At 45.7% G+C, this 18,147-nt stretch overlaps 2 protein-coding genes across 10 annotated transcripts in view; one reads left to right on the forward strand and one right to left on the reverse strand.

Moving 5' to 3' along the window:
- Nucleotides 1–2,285, reverse strand: part of TRAP1 (TNF receptor associated protein 1) — a 64,731-nt gene extending 62,446 nt beyond the window's left edge. The window contains exon 1 of the mRNA XM_008162528.4: nt 2,077–2,285. Within this exon, the coding sequence (XP_008160750.2) occupies nt 2,077–2,164 (88 nt within the window). The 5' untranslated portion in view covers nt 2,165–2,285. The remainder of the gene's footprint in view (nt 1–2,076) is intronic.
- A 283-nt stretch (nt 2,286–2,568) lies between these two features.
- Nucleotides 2,569–18,147, forward strand: part of SLX4 (SLX4 structure-specific endonuclease subunit) — a 42,178-nt gene continuing 26,599 nt past the window's right edge. For 2 of the 9 annotated variants that reach the window (XM_005306183.3, XM_065558702.1), the window contains exons 1-4: nt 2,571–2,800; nt 13,900–14,029; nt 14,567–15,329; nt 17,075–17,323. In XM_005306183.3, coding sequence (XP_005306240.2) covers nt 14,963–15,329; nt 17,075–17,323 — 616 coding nt within the window. In that variant the 5' untranslated portion in view covers nt 2,571–2,800; nt 13,900–14,029; nt 14,567–14,962. Of the gene's footprint in view, nt 2,801–5,900; nt 13,019–13,899; nt 14,030–14,566; nt 15,330–17,074; nt 17,324–18,147 lie in introns of those variants that run through there. The other 7 variants (XM_065558701.1, XM_005306188.3, XM_005306186.3 and 4 more) reach the window with 6 other exon arrangements.

Raw genomic sequence — 18,147 nt, forward strand, 5'->3', positions numbered from 1 at the left:
TCCCTTCCAGCCCTACATTTCTATGATTGTACTAGGCACAGTACAAATACTCATGAATACATGATCCCTGAGTGACAGGATTAAAGTCCCGAGACACCTTTTTTGTGTGTGCAGTAAACAGTCCAGCAGGGACAGCAGAAAAGGCAGAGTTCAGAGCTGTGCAGTGAAAGAGAACATGCCTGTATGAAAACTTTTAAAAATCATTTCTCTAAAGAAAGTTTAAAATTCCCCATGCTGGTGAGTTCAGTACTCAGAGTTGAAGGAAAGAAAGGCCTTCACACCAAGAGGTCGATTTCCTATGGTCATACTAGATCAGACCAAGATCCATCTAGCCCAGTATCCTGTCTTCCAACAGTGGCCAATGCCATGTGCCCCAGAGGGAACGAACAGAACAGGTAATCACCCAGTGATCCATCCCCTGTCACCCATTCCCAGCTTCTAACAAACAGAGGCTAGGGACACCATCCCTGTCCATCCTGGCTAATAGTCATTGATGGACCTATCCTCCATGAACTTATCTAGCTCTTTTTTAACCCTGTTATAGTCTTTCATTCTACAGGGTTGGCAAAAGGCAATTTTTAGACTAAAAATTAAGCTCTGATAATCACCCAGTGCTTTGTGCATCATAGTGGGCAGGTCCCACAATACCCTGCCACTCAACAGACACTGTATGTTGATTGGCTCAGAGTTTGTTCCTTTCAGTTTAATGAGAATATTTGTGCTTCTGAAGATTAAGGGACTGGCATACAGTGATGTAGCCACTGGTCAGGTACTACAAATTTCTTCCAATGCAGTTCCCAACAGTGACCTCAAGTGAAATCATAAAGCCATTTTTTCTAACACACCTGATTGTTCAGCCTGTGTTTAGGACTGTTTAAATGCTGGAACCTTGCCAGTAAAAAGACTGAATCCTACTCAGCTAAGCAGACTGTATCTAAGTTGTTGGTTCCCTGAAAGGCATTTTTTAAAAAGGAGTCAAACTGGTGTGAAGGAAGGTCTCTAAAGGTCATTTGTCCAAGCAAGGTTCATTTTTATTTAGTATTTTAACAAGAAGATTGGTCACTCCCCTAGCTCCCTTTTCACGTCTCCTGTTCTTTAGAATTGAGTGTTAAACTACCTTCTACATGTAGGGACCATCTCACTTCACCAGATACATACATCCTCACAAGAATTTCAGCTATTTTCTCCACATCCCAGCAAAGATTAAATAGCCAAGTGCTATAATGAAATCTTATAAATCACCAAGACATAATTAACTTCAGAAAATATACCACAGGATATTTATTAGTTTTAATTAGGGTACCATGAAGTATTTTACATAAGTTACCCTACTCAAAATAAATGAACTCGAGTACACTCCATAACACAACTTTATTTTCAATTGTGTTTGTTCACTTTCTTACTCATTTATACAGTACATGGGAGGAATTTGTGATGGGTCTCCAGGTAGATGTGAACTAGGGACGTTCCAGTATAATAGTTTTCAAATAGAAAAGTCTGAAGATCAGTTTGGACTCTGTTCTCTTATTTCTACTGCAATGATTTATACCAGAATATAAACCAGGTTTAGGTCAAGCTACACTTTAGATCTCACAAGAAACAGACGAAGAGTTTTCCCCCTGCTTGTATCACTGAGTTCATTCTGGTTCGCCCCTCTGCTTTTGGCTGTTCTAATCTCTACCCAGGCTGACAGGCTGCACCTAGAAACGCGGATGTCTTTACCGCAGCCAGACACGGCAGGAGAGCCACACGATTGCCCCAGCAGCAGGCAGGGGTTTAACGCAGTTAATGGCGATTCGCGGTGCCGGCTGCATACTACAGGTCCAGCTCCCACGTGCTCCCGGCAGGGGCCGCCCAGCTCCTCTGTTAGGCCGGCGCGACCCCCGGACTCTAGCTGCGGGCTGAGGCCCTACATCCGCATCCCGCGCGCGCTAGCCCTGGGCGCCAGGCAAAGGCAGCAGCGGCCCCTCGTAAGGTCCGAGCCCGGCCCGCCAGGCCTCGATCCTCCCGGCTCCCCCACCAACCAGCCCCCGAGCCGCGCGACGCCGGGACAGCCCCGCCAGGCCCCGCCCTCACCTGCCGCCGGCGCCCGCAGCCGCGCGGGACTTCCCGCCCGCAGCAGGGCCCCCAGGCGGCTTCCGCGCAACAGCATCTCCCGGGCCATGCCGGGCCGCTCGCTCTGCTGGGCACACGCAACACGCACGCGGCGAGTGTGAGGGGAGGGACCGGCGACCGCCGGGGGAGGGGGACTCTCGCCTTCTGACACGGCGCAAACTGATGATGTCACGTTGCCTGTACGACCCAGGAGCGCGTGACAGGAACCGCCCCCTCCCCGGGAAGGTGCAGAGAGGCGGCCCAGAGCTGCGGGCAGGATGTCCGCTCACTGCTTTCGAGACGGGTTTCAAGGGCAACGCCCTCATTTTACAAAGCCCCCTTCCCCCAGCGGGTGCCCATCCCCCGGCCTGGTTGCCCCTTGTTCCCCCGCGCCCTCCCACCTAGCAGATGCTCATCCACCCCACACGCGCGCCCCTGCACGCCCAGCGGGCACACAGGGGTGGCTGTGCGCATGCGTAGAGAAACACGTTTGGGACGTGGGCCTTGTGCAGTGATGGTATGCTTTACGCATGCGTGAAGGGACAAGGTGACGGAAAGCGCTCTAGTGTTCACAGGCAACGGCCGCCGCTTGTTCTACGCATGCGCGCCAGATTATGCGCGCATGCGCCTCGAACGGAATTGGCTGCCGCCTGACTGTTAGTGTCCAGGAGTGCGGAGCGGATGGAGCCCGCCCCACCTAGCAGAGGTCAGAGGGGTCGGGGGAGGCCGGGGAGAGCAGGTGTAGCGGGAGCGGGGTCCTGTCTGCAGCTTGGGAGGGTTGCTTCCCTGTTGCCCTGACAGACCTGGTCCCACTGCTTGTTCCCATGGAGCCAGTGTCGGGCAGCCCTCCTGTCATCGTGACATCAGCACCGCATTCATGATGTCAGCACATATATGTGATGTCACTAATGTGCCGTTATACCATGGTTACGTCATGCTGCGCTGCTTTGATGTCATCGTACCATCATCACTGTGTCACATGATGTCTCCCCAACACCAGCAGCCATAGTGCTGGGGGCTGGAGCACCCACGGTGAAAAAACAGGGGGTGCTGTGCACCCACCTGCAGCTCCCTGCCCTGCCCCAGCTCACCGCCGCCTCCTCCCCTGAGTGCGCCATGTGCCCGCTTTTTCCCCCTGGCTCCCAGCACTTGTGCTGTGAAACAGCTGTTTCACACCGCAAGCGCTGGGAGGGGGGATGCGGGAAGAGGTGGGGCAGGGATTTGGGGAAGGAGTCGAATAGGGGCAGGGAGGGGGCGGAGTTGGGAAGGGGACTTTGGGGAAGGGGTTTGAATGGGGGCAGGGCAGGGGTGGGAAGGGGTGGAGTTGGGGTGGGGGCGCGTGAGCACCCACTGGCACCAGGGAAAGTTGGTGTCTATGCCAGCAGTGGCTTGTGGCATGAAGGGCCCTGCTGGGAAATGGGGTGAGCCCAGTGACAGCCCGACGGGCAGCCCCTGCCCGCCAGCAGATGAGTGCTTGACACGGCACTGCGCTGGTTAAGATTTCCTAATGTGCATTCCACGCCTACCAATGTTACCTCTTCCTTTCTGTAGCTAGTAAGTGCCAGAAGTTGAGTTGGCCGTATCACCTTAAACCTTTCCAACTTCCCATGGCCTAGAAAGGGACAAACCTTGGTTCAGGGGAGCATAAACAATACTAGATCACTTTTTTTTTTTTTTTTTAAGTATAGGTAAAAAGTTATTTGTAACTCATGTCTAGGACAATGGCAAACATTGCTATACAATTCAGTCTGATTTTCATGGATTTTAAAAATGGCAAAACATTTAACTGGAATTGTGGAGAAAACATATTACAGTGTGGCATTTGGTGAATAAATGCCCTTTAAAAGGAAGAGTAAAGCCACTGTTTTACTATACCTTTTAAAATTGTCATCTCTTTTCTAAGTGGACTGTGATAGTACATGATAAAAGTCTATCAAACAATTAGGTATAGAGAATGTAGATCAGGAGTTTCTGTTCTCCCTGTTTTACAACACAGGAACAAGGGGATATCAATGGAATTAAATGATGGCAAATTTTAAAAAAATTCACAAGTGTAATTATACTGTGGAACTCATTGGCACAGGATGTCTTTGAGGCCATAACATTAGCAAAATTCAAAGAGAGATTGAGCATTTATGTGGATAACAAGAACATTCATAGTTACAATAGATAATGGTAACATATTTTGAAAGAGAGATTAAAACCTCATACTTCAGTGCTCAAACCCACCTCTAACAACACCTCAACCCCAATATAACGCTGTCCTCGGGAGCTAAAAAATCTTACCGCGTTATAGGTGAAACTGCATTATATCGAACTTGCTTTGATCCGCCGGAGTGCGCAGCCCCGCCCCCCCGGAGCACTGCTTTACTGCGTTATATCCAAATTCATGTTATATTGGGTCGCGTTATATCGGGGTAGAGGTGTATTAGGGATTATGGTGAGGTCTTCATGGGGGCAGATAATCCCATATCTTCATACTGAGGGGTTTCATGCATCTTCCTCTGAAGCATCTGGTACTAGCCATTGTTAGAGACAGCATATCAGACTAGATGGATCTCAGGTCCAATCCAGGTGGCAATTTCTATATTCTATAGTAATTGTTCTGTGGATTGAAGATTTCAGTATTCAGTGTGGCATCTATCCCTAGGATTAAATTCACTAAAAGTTTAATTTGTATTAGTAAAGTAAAGCCAAAACAATTGTCATATCTAGGGCCTGCTTCTCCTCTCATATCAATGTGTATCAGAAATAACTCTGTTGACTTCAGTAGAATTAAACAGGCAAGAGAGGTGAATCAGGCACTTCATGCAGATTCTACACATAACCAAGCGGTGCAGAGATGAAATAATAAATGTCATCAGGAATTTGCAGTAAAAATTAAAATGTGGGATATTGTTTAAAAATTGCATGGATTTTCCCCTTAGGCTATTGCAGCACTGTTTTATGGTTACAGATATTTATAGTAATCAAATTCATGGTTAGCTGCTTCACTCACTTGTGCTGTTGCTTAAAAATAGCTAATGCATGTTCACTCAGGCCACGTTACCTGGGGATTCAGCAGTTGAGGACTCTCGCTGCAGCTTCTTCAAGGCAGCAAAGTGGGAATCTGCCTTTCACTTTCAAAGTCAGAAGGGATTGGGTACAGAAAGAGCTCATCCTGGGTGGAAAAGCAGGGTGTGTGGTGGTTTAAGACAAAATGTTGCCCCTGAGCCTGCAAACGTTCACATGCTTAGCTTTATTCCCAGCTCTGCCACTGGCCTGGTGCGTGACCTTGGGCAAGTCACCTTCCCCCCTTTATGCCTCAGTTTCCCCATCTGTAAAATGGGATTAATGATACTGACATCTTTTGTAAAGTGCTTCAAGATCTATTGATGCAAACCGCTATATAAAAGCTAGGTCTTTTTATGATGTATTACTTATTAATCTCATGAGTAGTTGAATTGACTTCAGTGGGCTACTCATGGTAGTAAAGTTAAGCACAAGTGTAAGTGTTTGCATGATTAGAGCCTTTATTATTATCATAATCAGTAAATACATATAGTATGGTAATACTCAAAGGCCCCAGACCTAATTGGGGCCCTATTGTGCTGGACATTGTACAGACATTAGAAAATGTCATGTCTCCAGGTGGGTGAAGTCATTGCTTTAGCACTGGAAAAGTCCCAAGTGGGATTCAGAGTAGCAGCCGTGTTAGTCTGTATCCGCAAAAAGAAGAACAGGAGTACTTGTGGCACCTTAGAGACTAACAAATTTGTTAGTCTCTAAGGTGCCACAAGTACTCCTGTTCTTCCAAGTGGGATTGAAGATCACATCTCATTGAGATCCATGGGATGGGGATAGGTGAATTTCCACTTTTGCTGCCTGCTGCTGCTGCTATTTGGCTGGAGGTAGTTTTTTGCATGCTGATTATTAGGAAACAGTGCATCAACAATGTATCTTTGTTATTGAAACAGCTAGAAACTTTTTAAATATCAGCTTTAGAGCCCAAGAAAAATAGACCACAGGTCCTTTTATGGATGATTTCTCCCCCCTCTCTCCCCCGCCCGCCCTATCTGTATAAGATCATAGGGATATCCAGTGGAAGTGCCTAGTGATACGGTACAGCAACGTAAACAGGGTGCTATGATTAAATACTTTGTTCTAGACCAGTCAATCTCAAATTACCGGTATGTTTCAGTGTGTGCAAAGCCCTTGTTTATGGTTTGTTGAATTAATCTTTTTGAGAAGCAGGCATCAGAGGATTTCAAATGCGGGTCTGTGAGATACTCTCTTGTTCTTATGCAGTAATCTGCAGAATGGAAATAAGTGGGAATTCCTGTTCTAAACTGAAATTGTTTGTATGATATCAGAGCTCAACAATAGCACTCAGATGGGGTGTGTAACAATGGTAAGTAACATTGCAATGGGATACTGAGTGGTCTGGAACTTAAGTTAGTAAGAGAAAAAGTAGTTTACTGGAGAGAAATGTAAAAATACATTTTGAGAGCAATGAACCAAACCAGAAAGTTTATTTTCAATAGACTTGGTCAGCTTGATGAGCAGGTGGGGTTATTAGGGAGACTTCTTAAAGCTATTTGCCTAGAATGTGGTACTGATGGTATTTTGTGGTTGCACTTGTACATGGATTCATAAGAACATAAGAATGGCTGGGTCAGACCAATGAATGGTCCATCTATCCCCGTATCCTGTCTTCCAACAGTGGCCAGATGCTTCAGAGGGAATGAACAGAACAGGGAATTATCAAGTGATTCATTTACTGTCATTCAGTCCCAGCTTCTAGCAGTCAGAGGTTTAGTGACACCTCTGACCATCTGAGCTAATAGCTTTTGATGGCTCTATCCTCCATGATCTTTTTTGAAGCCAGTTATAGTTTTGGCCTTCACAACATTCCCTGACAACAAGTTCCACAGGTAGACACTGCATTGTGTTAAGAAGTACTTAGTGAAATTAAGGGACCCCTGGTTCTTGTGTTATGAGAAGGGGTAAATAACACTTCCCTATTCACTTTCTCCACACCATTAATTATTTTGTAGACCTTTATCACATCCAGTCTTAGTCATCTCTTTTCTAAGATGAACAGTCCTAATTTTTGTTGCTCTTCTCTGTACCTTTTCCAATTCTAATGTATCTTTTTGGGGGGATGGGATGACCAAATCTGCATACTGTATCCAAGGTGTGGGCATATTATGGATTTCTGTAGTGGCATTATATTTTCTTATCTATCCCTTTTCTAATGGTTCCTAACATTCTTTTAGCTTTTTTGATTGCCATTGCACATTGAGATGTTTTCTGCACACCCAGGGCCATAGAGAAGCCATACCTTGTGGACAGTCCAGCAATATAGTGAGTCTGCCATACTGTGTTTACAGATAAGTGAATGTGCTGGAGATACTATTGTGATGAGCATGGTATAAGAACCTATGTAGAACTGAATAGAGAGAGACTGCATGAGGGAAGGTCTGTGAGAGGCATAGAGGTCTCTGCTCCTCAGGAAGGTCTGTTTTGTGTCTCTGGATTTCTCTCCAGCAGCAATGGGAAGTACTGAGAACTGTAGGAAAGTTTGTAGTTGCAATACTCGGGTTGGAAATATTCCAGGGGGTCTCTTTCTGATGTGGTTTCCAGCACAAACACCAATTTTTTCCCCATGCTGTGTTTTGACTGGCTTGATTGAAGACTTTGCTACCAGTCTTCCAGATCTTTTGTAACTAGCCTTCAGGGGAGGAGAAGTAATATTTATGGTGCCTGCACAGCAGCATGGACCTACTCTCCATCGGGAACTTTCTATAATTAAAAACCTAGGTGCATATGGAAAAAGAAACATTTAATTTCTTTTTTTAAGAATGAGGCGCCTCCAACCTTCCCGCTACTTTGACCCTATCCCTTGGGACTTCCTTAAGTTATGGCCACCCTGGAGGGACTATCAGTGCCAATACTTTATTGATCTGCTGTTGAGTGAGGTGATGTACTCCCCCAGACATGGGTGTGCTGCTTTTTTAGCAGTCCAAGCTATGGCTGGCACGCAGACTGTGATTTGAGTCCAGGTCTCCTGCTCTTCAGTGTCAGGCAGTGCAAATGTATCAGTTCCTCCCAGTTCCCTGCATCCCACATCAGAATACGCGCTCTCCGTCAAGGCTGTGCCGCTGATGGAGCTGTGGGCATATGGAACCAGCAGGGCTCTCTGTAGGATGGTATAATCTGCACTGTCTCCTCAAGGGAACAACAAATAATGGTGTCAGAATCAGACCCTTAATTTTTAAAGGGTCTGATTTTGCCACCCTTACTGATGTTTAGTGCCTTATTCCCCAGGTAATCCTGTTCAAATTAAGGGAATAATCACAGAGTAAGATATTATTTATCAGTAAAGGTGGCAGAATCAGGAACTTTGAGAATGAGGCCTTCACGAATAATGGACATGGAAGTGTATTTAGCAGCAAGGTAGAAAATAGGTGTCTACAGAATACAGAGGAGGTTTCAGGACAATATCTACCCCAGACCTGCACTTTTCTGGTGATAAAGATGAGATACTCTCTGAGATTGAGGTGACAGAAGAAGAGATCCTGGAACAAATTGATGATTTAAAAACAATAAGTCATCAGGCCCAGATGGTGCATCAAAGAGTCCTGAAGGAGCCGAGCTGCTAGCAAAAAATGTGCAGTCTCATTAAAAACAGCTACTGCACCAGAGGATTAGAGGGTAGGAAATGTTTTACATTATTTAAAAAAAGATTATAGGGAGTTACAGACCAGTAAGCATTGCATTTGTAACTGGTAAATTGATTGAAATGATATTTAAAATATAATGATAAAACATTTGGAAAATCATAATGTGAGAGGGTCAAATCAGCATGGTTTCTGCACAGGAAAATCATGTCTAACTAACCTATTGAATACTTTGAACATGTCAGGAAAGTAGGGGATAAAGGAAAACCAGTCAACATAGTTTATTTAGACTTTCAAAGGGCTTTTGACAAGGTCTCTCACAGGAAGCTGCTAAAGAAGCTAAGCAGGGTGGATAAAATTTTTTTTTTTAATTTAAATTGGAATTTTAACATTTAAGTTAAATACAAGTTTGTTTATTTTTTAAATAAACATATTTAAATTTGAAATTGATAGCTTATATTAAGGCCTAAACTTATAAACTATTAAAATCAAATTAAAATAAAAAGATAATGGTAAGCAGGACATGTTTGCTGCTAAGTTTTAAAGAAAGTCAGACCCCTGAATTGGTGGTACTCACTGGTTGAGCATCTGGGACCATAGTTTGTTGAAGTGCTAAACGAATCTTTGACAGCAGTAGCCTCCTCTTCTGCAGGTGCAGTGAGAATATTTTCTTCATATCAGTATATTCAGTTAGTTTAGGTCAAAGTTGAGAAACTGAATGGGAGTTGAAAAAGCAGGAAAGCTTGTTTTCCTCTTCCAACCTATGAGCAAAAACTAAGTGGGAGAGGACCAGCTCTACTAGTTCTAAAATCTTAATGGATAGGGTGACTAGAAACAACCAGTTCAGTTCACTAACTACAGTTAATGCTTGTTTTGCTTAGTAAATCAGTGAATTTTAAATGCAAAATATGTTCTGATAATTTTGTTTCCTTCTGTGTCCAGCACATTTAAAATAATTTTATTTCTTATTTTTTTAAATGCTGTTTTGGTGCATTTTTAATTGAGTTTCAATTTCCATCTAAATAGAACTTGACACAAATAACAAATAAAACACTAATCATCTAGTAAATAAGAAATCCATCATTCACCATTTTCTAACATAATAGAAAATATAAAAGCTAAGAGTCTGAATAAATGTGAGTTGGCCTGTATAATTTAAATAAATGTGTATAGATATAGTGTATCCTCCTGGTTATCAAAAAGAAGGACCAAATTTAGTGTAGAGGCTATATTTAGTTGCAAATCAACATGTGATAATGGTTACCAACCAGTGAGAATCAACCTTTCTTTAGGAAAATAACTAAAAAGTACAAAAGCAAAACAAGATTAAAAATCAGTGTGTTAAATCAAGGTTTCCTGATTGCTGATTTAAATACTGATTAAAATTGGTGATTCAGATCACTTTGATTTAAATCAATCCACTCTGAAGTTAAATAGTTATGGGGTGAAAAGCAAAGTATTGTCATAGCTCAGAAACTGACTAGGAGCCAGGATACAAAGAGTAGAAATAAATGGTCAATTTTCATCATGGCAAAAAGTTAACAGTGGGACTTAGGGTTCAGTACTAGGTCCGGTGTATGTATATTAATGATCCAGACAGAGAAGTGAGTAGTGAGGTAATAAGATTTTCCAGATTACACAATGTTATTTAGGTTAGTCAGGACCTGACAGTCCTGTGAGGAAATTCAGAAAGACCTACTCCAACTGGGTTAATGGGCAACACAGTGGCACATGAAGTTAAGGGATGATAAATATAAAGGAATGCACATAGGAGGGGGAAATGTAAACTATTTGGACGTAGACAGGCCATTTGTCTAATTTTTAAGCTTCTGGTTTTATGTTTTTGTGTGGTTTGTTCCCTGTCTGGTACTAATATAAAACCGTTGTCCAGTATCACACGTGGAATAAGCAGTTTTGAAGAGAGTGCCGTTCAGCCCCCACCGACGTGATCTCATGCACCAGTACCAGAATACCAGGTATTCTGTGGATGTGTTGGTGACCTAAGTTCCCTGTAAGCTGCACAGATGCGCAGCCATGCAGCAGCATATTAAGCACTGCGCAGGCGCTCAGGGAACCCGCCTGGCCGGGACTTGCCAGGGGAGGGGCGCCCCTCCCTCGGCCTGAACCCAGCCGCAGCCTGAACCTGCTGGGGGCAGGGCGCCCCTTCCCTGGCCCCAACTCAGCCCCGGACCTGCCATGGCCGGGGGGATGCGCCTTCCACCCTCCCACCTGCCCAGGTGCTGCTGCGGGGAGAGAGACCTGCAGGGAGTCCTCCCCACTGTGGCCCTGGGACAGCCTGTACCCCAAGCCCCTCATCCCCAGCCCCACGCCAGAGCCCTCACCCCCCCACCCCAACCCTCTGCCCCAGCCCTGAACCCCTCATTCCCAACCCCATCCCAGAGCCCGCACCCCAACCCTCTGCCCCAGCCTGAGCCCCTCATCCCTAGCCTCACCCCAGAGCCCACACCCCCAGCCGGAGGCCTCACACCTCTGCACCCCTACCCTCTGCCCCAGCCCTGAGCCCCCTCCCACACTCCGAGCCCCTCAGCCCCACCCCCACCACACATCACCTCCATATTGGTGCACATAACAAAATTCATTCTGCACATGTGTGGAAAAAATTAGAGGGAACACTGTTGGTGACCACTCTAATTGAACACCTTACAGGGTTTTAAATTAAAACCTGGTGAAGTCAGAACTGATAAAAATAAATACTTTTTCACACAGCAGCTAATTAAACCGGGGAACTCATTGCCACAGGATGTCAGTGAGTCCAAAAATTTAGCAAGATTCAAAGAGGGATTGGATATTCTATAGATAACAAGAATATCCAGATTTGTTGTTATTACTGCTAACACATTTTGGAAGTGATATTACATTTCACGGTTCTGGGTTTAAATCTCATCCTAATCTCTAATGATTATCTTAATGTGGGGTGCAGATTATTCCACATCTGCCTACTGCATGGTTTTGTGTACCATCCTTTGAAGCGCCTGGCCCACTGTTGGAGACAGAATACTGGACTAGATCCAATGTCACAATTGCAATGTTCCAATGAGACAAGAAGTCATTTATTTCAGGAGTAACTAGAGAAATAAAGTGTTTTTATTAATAATAATTATTATTTTTGTGGTGCTTAGTTTTCTTTCTCTTCCAGTAGATTTGCTCACTCATTTTTTCATGCTTTCCCTCTTGAGAAGGGCTCATGGTTCACTTTATTTTTGTAGTCATCATTTCCATAGAGTACTTCACTACTTGGAGGGAAAAAAAGCCCAAGGCAGCTGAACCTTGTAATCCCTGAGACTCTTATAGTTGATTTTACAGCCGATTTTAAATAATTTACACTATTTAAAGGAGATGGCAAATTCTTTGGACAATCTAGCACCTTGGGGGGAGGGATAGCTCAGTGGTTTGAGCATTGGCCTGTTAAACCCAGGGTTGTGAGTTCAATCCTTGAGGGGGCAAAAATCTGTCTGGGGATTGGTCCTGCTTTGAGCAGCGGGTTGGACTAGATGATCTCCTGAGGTCCCTTCCAACCCTGACATTCTATGATTTAGAGTTCTTTCCCTGTCTGTCAAATAGCCTAGGCAAGAGGGGCACTCAGAATATAATTAACTCTTACTCCCCCCCCCCCCCATTTTTCCAGGTCCCAACATCCATTTTTATTGGTCCCATTTTGTGACATCTCAGCATGCACTACCCTAGTGATGGGAGATCAGTCACAGGACCCACCTGGATCATAGAGTTGGCATTTAGGTGGTCTAAGTGCTGTTGTTTTTATTTTATTTTGCTCATTTTTTGATCCCATAGTGGAAGAGCATATGATATTTAAAAGGAGCACTTTGCAAACCCATGAAGTGTTGTGAAGAAGCAATACTTCCCTTCCCTTTTAAGCCAATGACCAGGCATTTCTAAGGGCTTGTCTACATGGGAATACTCGGGAAAGTTAATCTGAATGATTTTTTTAAAGTGGATTAGTTAAACTGCATTGGACCCCTATGTGGACACTCTTATTCAGATTTAAAGCAGCATTAATTTGATTTATCTTAATTCACTTTGGAAGTGAATAAAAAAACACGCAGGGATTTAATGTGGTTTAATTAATCTGCTTTAAATTCACACCTTTAGTTTAATTTGGATTAATTTTCTTGTGTGTTCTTGTGAAAACAAGCCCCAAGTTTTATGTGATACCATCAGCACAGTGCATGACCAAGAGCCTGCAAATCCAGTCTTTGAAACCTGAAAAAGAAGGAATATAAAAAGTAAGTTCTATGTCAGTTTTGTGCTTTGCCCATCTCACCTACCCTACTTGAGGCATTGAGTACATAAAGTAATCAAAGAAGTGCTGGATTTGTTTCAAAGTACAGTATTTGGAGGTCACCATTAAGTAATGTGACAGCACTAGTTTGTCTGTGTGAGGACTGTGTAGAAACTCAGAGGCTGAAGATTCAGTTTCTCTCTCTATGCTGTCTTCTACTTAGAAGAACATGGTCAGTTTGTAGGGATAATTGTCTCAAGACTCTGTCCAGGAAAATAAATGTATGAACTAGCTACAAAAAAAAATCTGTTTCTCTCTAATAAGAAATTACTCCTGGATTCACAGCAAAGTCTCTACAGGTTTGGGAGACTATGTTAAAAGAAAAATATCCATTAACATCTGTCATTGCTTATAGGAGAGGCTAACCCATAAAGTGTATAACCAGTATTCCTTCGCCTTGTGTGACTGAAGCCAAGCCATTTGAAAAAACAACCCATCTTGTGTTTTTCCTGCATTTTGACTCTTGGTGCCTAGAGTTTTGCTGGAGAAACTGAACAGCGATTGCTGCCATTCCAAGTGAAACGCTCAGTTTCAGGACTGAAAGCAATAGGAATTGGGAGCAATATATGACCTCTTGTAAATGAGTCATGACCATACCAAATTCTAGAACTAGGAAGAAAGCACTCTAAGAATAGAGATCTAGTTGTAATATCACTTAGTGTTTGATCAGTTTCCATCTGGACATGTCTATCCAGGTAACCCCTGAGTAGTGTGTTATTTTTACTATAACTCAGAGAGATTAAAGATATTTTTTAAGTAGCCATGTTAGTCTGTATCCGCAAAAACAATGATATTTGTTGATATTTTTGTTCTCTGATTGTTTAGTCTCTGTACTTTGATGGAACTTTGTGTAGAGTGGCCAGTGTCCTGGTTTGCTGAGTGCCTTTCCTCAGGTCCTGCAAGGCAGTGTTTACCAGCAATGACAGCAGCAAACATTGAAAGTGATCAGGCAGCAGTAAGTATCTGTGTATAGAGAGAGTGGGAAGGGAAGGGATGTGGGCTTGACTATGTATAGTTGAGTTGATCCCAGACACAGACCAGGAGCAGAAAAAGCCTTATACGTGTCAGGCCATCCTATTAAAAGGTGCTCTGACAAAAAACTGAATTTCACACTATGATTGCATAGGTGTTCAATCTGAAGTATGTGTGTGGTTTTAGTTCCATTCCGTGACATTCATTTCCAGAATCTATTATTTTAAAAAAAAAAGGCACTCTTAAGTCCTGAGCTCCAGCCCATTCATAAAGTAGGAAACATGCTTCTGTGATGTGATAGTTGTGCCTAATGTCAGGAACCTACTTTGAAATGCTTGTGTCTCACCTCCTAACACACCCTGTGTCTGTTGGTAGTTCAGTGATTGATAATACTTTGTGTCAGTTATGTGCCTTATCTATTCAGGATTTTCCTGAACTGATCTTCAAAGCTCCACCCTATTCCAGAATATGCCTATCAGACCATCCTTCATTTACACTCTTGTTTATCTCTTTTGTTTAGATGCTATGATAAAGCTCCTCGGAAAGCCTTCTAGCACACCATGAAGATCCTGGGGCATCCTCTAAACAGAGTGCATTATCCATCTGCTGTCGAATCCGTCAAAGAGCAAGGAAGTCCCCTAAATATGAATGATATCAAATGGACTCCTTGAAGATTGTACTAGACTTAATGGCTAAGCTGTAAATATAGAGGGTGAAATATTGTACCAGCCAGAAACGTGCCCACTGTTGATCTTGTTGGAATCCAGAATGTGCAGATCTCTGGGATGGTAGAAGGTACAATGAGGACTAGGTCATCAAAGGAGGCAGACCTGCCCTGACCCTGCTGTCCCAGTCCAGTACTCCCACACGCTCCATCACACTGAAGCCAAGCTGAGTGTCTTGAGGCTGGTGGCTGATGGATGAGCTGGACAATGATTTTAAAGAACTCTGTGCTAACCTGTTGAGCAGGGTCAAGAAAAAGGCTGGAGATGCCGAGGGAGGGAGGAAGGTTCAGAGCAGGACAAGGAGCACTGCAACAAAAAGCAAATTAAAAAAGAGCAAGTCAACTGCTAAGAGCAAAAGCCAGCATGACTCCTCTGTGGGAAAGAGAATGGGCTGGCCAGGGTGCACGGACACCAATGAGCAGGCATTGGGGCATGAACCAGAAGGTGAAGCTGCAGCCTGTGGAAATGATGGGCCTCCACTGGGAGATGAAAATGGAGACCCTCCTGCCATTCAGTTGGATGCTATGGTACCAAACTGTAGCCAGAACACCCTGGCAGGTAATATCTCCAACCTCCGTCTCCTTCCCTCACTCTGAAATATTTTTAATGGAAAATAGCCTGGTGCTAGAAGGACTCTCACGTTCAGATGAACTTTTCTAAACTCCACCCAGAGAGGGGTACCAGGCAGTTAGGATTGCACAGGGGGTACATTTTGCTCACCCATACCATTAGACAGTGCATTAGACAGTATTCAACTCATTAGACTGACACCTTTGACTGTCCCTAGTAACTGTTCTTCAACAGTGTTGTCAGATAGGAGAGGTCTCCCTCGGTCAGGTGAAGCACAGAGAAGGGAGGGTTCCCCAAAGCAGCCAAGGCTGCAGTGAAGTATTGCCCTGGCAACTCCTTCTGCCTGCTCCTCCCTATTTCTCCTCTCCAGAAACCCTTCACTCCTACTGCTCAGCATCTCTCAGGCCCCGTCATTGGTAGAGGTTGGAAGTCAGATCCTAAAGTGCTGGTTGGGAGTTGGTGTGGCCCAATGGATAGCGCATGGACTGGAATTCAGGAGATCTGGGTCCAGAGGTGAGCTGGAGCCGGTTCCCACTGGTTTGCGGGAAGCTCCAGCAGCTCCCTGCCCTTCCCCCGGCCCCAGCTCACCTCGCTCTGCCTCTGCCTCCTCCCTTGAACGCTCTCCTCCCCCTCCCCGGCTTCCCACGAATCAGCTGTTCGCACGGGAAGCCTGGGAGGGCTGAGAAGGAAGCAGCGGCTTCCTGCAGGTGAGCAGGGGCAGGGGCGCGAGGAGGGCTCCAGGCGCCGCCCAGCTCGGCTCCGGCCGCCCGGCCCCAGTTCCAACTCCGGCCAGGCGGCGTGGCTCTGGTCCAGCCCCCGACTCCGGGCGGCGTGGCTCCGGCCCAGCGCCCAGTCCCGGCCCCCGGCTCCGGCTCTGGCCCTGGCCCGGCCCCGGCCAAACACCCCGACTCCAGTGGCTCCGGCTCTGGCTGAACACCCCGACTCCAGCGGCTCTGGCCGAGTCGCTTTGGTTGCGGCCCCGGCCCCGGCCCCGGCCCCAACCGAGCAGCCCAGCGGCCCTAGCCCAGCTTCCATCTCCAGGCAGCGCGGTCAGGGAGCAGGGAGAGGGTGTTGGATAGAGGGCAGGGGAGTTGGGGGGTGTGGATTAGGGTCGGGTGGTCAGAGGGCAGGGAACGGGGATTGAATGGGGGCAAGAGTCCCAGGGGAGCAGTCAGGAAGGAGCAGGGGTTGGGCGGTGGGGGGCAGTCAGGGGCAGGGGTTCCTGGGGCAGTCAGGGGACAGAGAGAAGGGGGGTGGATGGGGCAGGGGTCCCGGGGAGGGGGGGGGCACGACCCCCTCGTGGGGTGAGGAGGAGGGAACCGGTTGTTAATATTTTGGCAGCTCATCACTGTCTGGGTCCTATTCCCGGCTCTGTAACTGACCTGCTGTATGACCTGGGGCCAGATTGTCATGGCTCTGTGCCTCAGTTTCCCCATCTGTAAAATGAGGTTGATGACACTGACTTCCTTTGTAAAGCACTTTGAGAACTACTGATAAGTGCTGTAGAAGAGCTAGGTGTGATTATTATTACGGGGGTGAAACTCACTAGCTAAGCAAATTGTGCATCCAGTCCACTCAGAATCAGCATACTCCAAAATCAAGAATGCCTCAGGCTGCTGTAGGAGGAGGCTTCTCTGAAACCCTCTCATCTTGACTGTTAGCTGGGTGTTTAATGCAGATTTGCAAAGCCCCAGATGGGACAGTTACTAGGACTGTGCTTTTTTCCCCACCAGGCAGTGACAAGCGCAGATCACCCTTTGCTGCTGCTGCAGAACCAGCAACCTCCACCTCATCCCCTGCGAAGACGCTCCAGATCTCAGGAACCAGGCTGCGGGTAGCAGAGCTGGTGCTGGAGAGGATGCAGCAGTTTAAGAGAGTGGAACCAAAACAGCTGAAACATACCCGGGGCAGCAGCTTGCTAGAGACGGTAACAGATGGAAACATCCCTGATGTGATCCAGGAGAAGAACCAGCCAGGGAATGGTACATGTCTCTTGCAAGCTATCCTAAATATACAAGGAGTGCTGTCTAGTGGTTAGAGTGCCAGACTGGGAGTCAGCTTCAGGATTCCTGGATTTTATTCCCAGCTCTGCCGCTAGCTCATTACGTGGCCTTGGATAAATCCCTTAATCTCTTGTGTGTCTCACTTTCCTCATCTGTAAAATGAGGCTAACAATACCTGCCTCACAGGGCTGTTGTGTGGCTTAGTTAATGTCTGTAACAGGCTTTTAGATCCTGGAGGGGATGGTGATCTAAGCATCCTGTTTGAAATAGATTTCTTGGAAGCACAGGTTCAAATCCCAGCAGGGTCAGTTCACTCTTTTGTCCTTCCAGTGTAACAATAATGATAATAGCTAACTCTTATATAGCACTTTCATCAGTAGATCTCTAAGCACTTTATCAAGGAGGTCAGTATCATTGTAGATAAACTGAATCTTTGAAAACTAAGATCATCTTGGCTCTGTGTGGACATTAAAAATCTCCTTGGCCATGGTTTGCACTAGTGACCCTATCCAAAGTTCTCTGTCTCCTCCAGTGGTGCAAATAGAATTAATTTCTTACCAGTACATTGCACCAGCTAAAGAGGGGGACATGTGACCTCTCCACATGACCCAGCCCAGGGCCCCCGCTCTCCCTCTCTCCTCTCCTCCCCATGATTCATCCCGTGTTACCTGGAGGAGGGGAGGGTGGGGCTCTGTCCTCCTCCTGCTGCGCCGCAGACTTCTGAACTGCAGAGCTCTCCAGAACCACAACGGTGAAAGGAGCAGAATGTGCAGCTCCTCTGGCATGGCTGTACCGCCCCCAGC

The sequence above is a fragment of the Chrysemys picta genome, chromosome 10, assembly GCF_011386835.1.
Source record: "Chrysemys picta bellii isolate R12L10 chromosome 10, ASM1138683v2, whole genome shotgun sequence".
NCBI lineage: Eukaryota > Metazoa > Chordata > Testudines > Emydidae > Chrysemys > Chrysemys picta.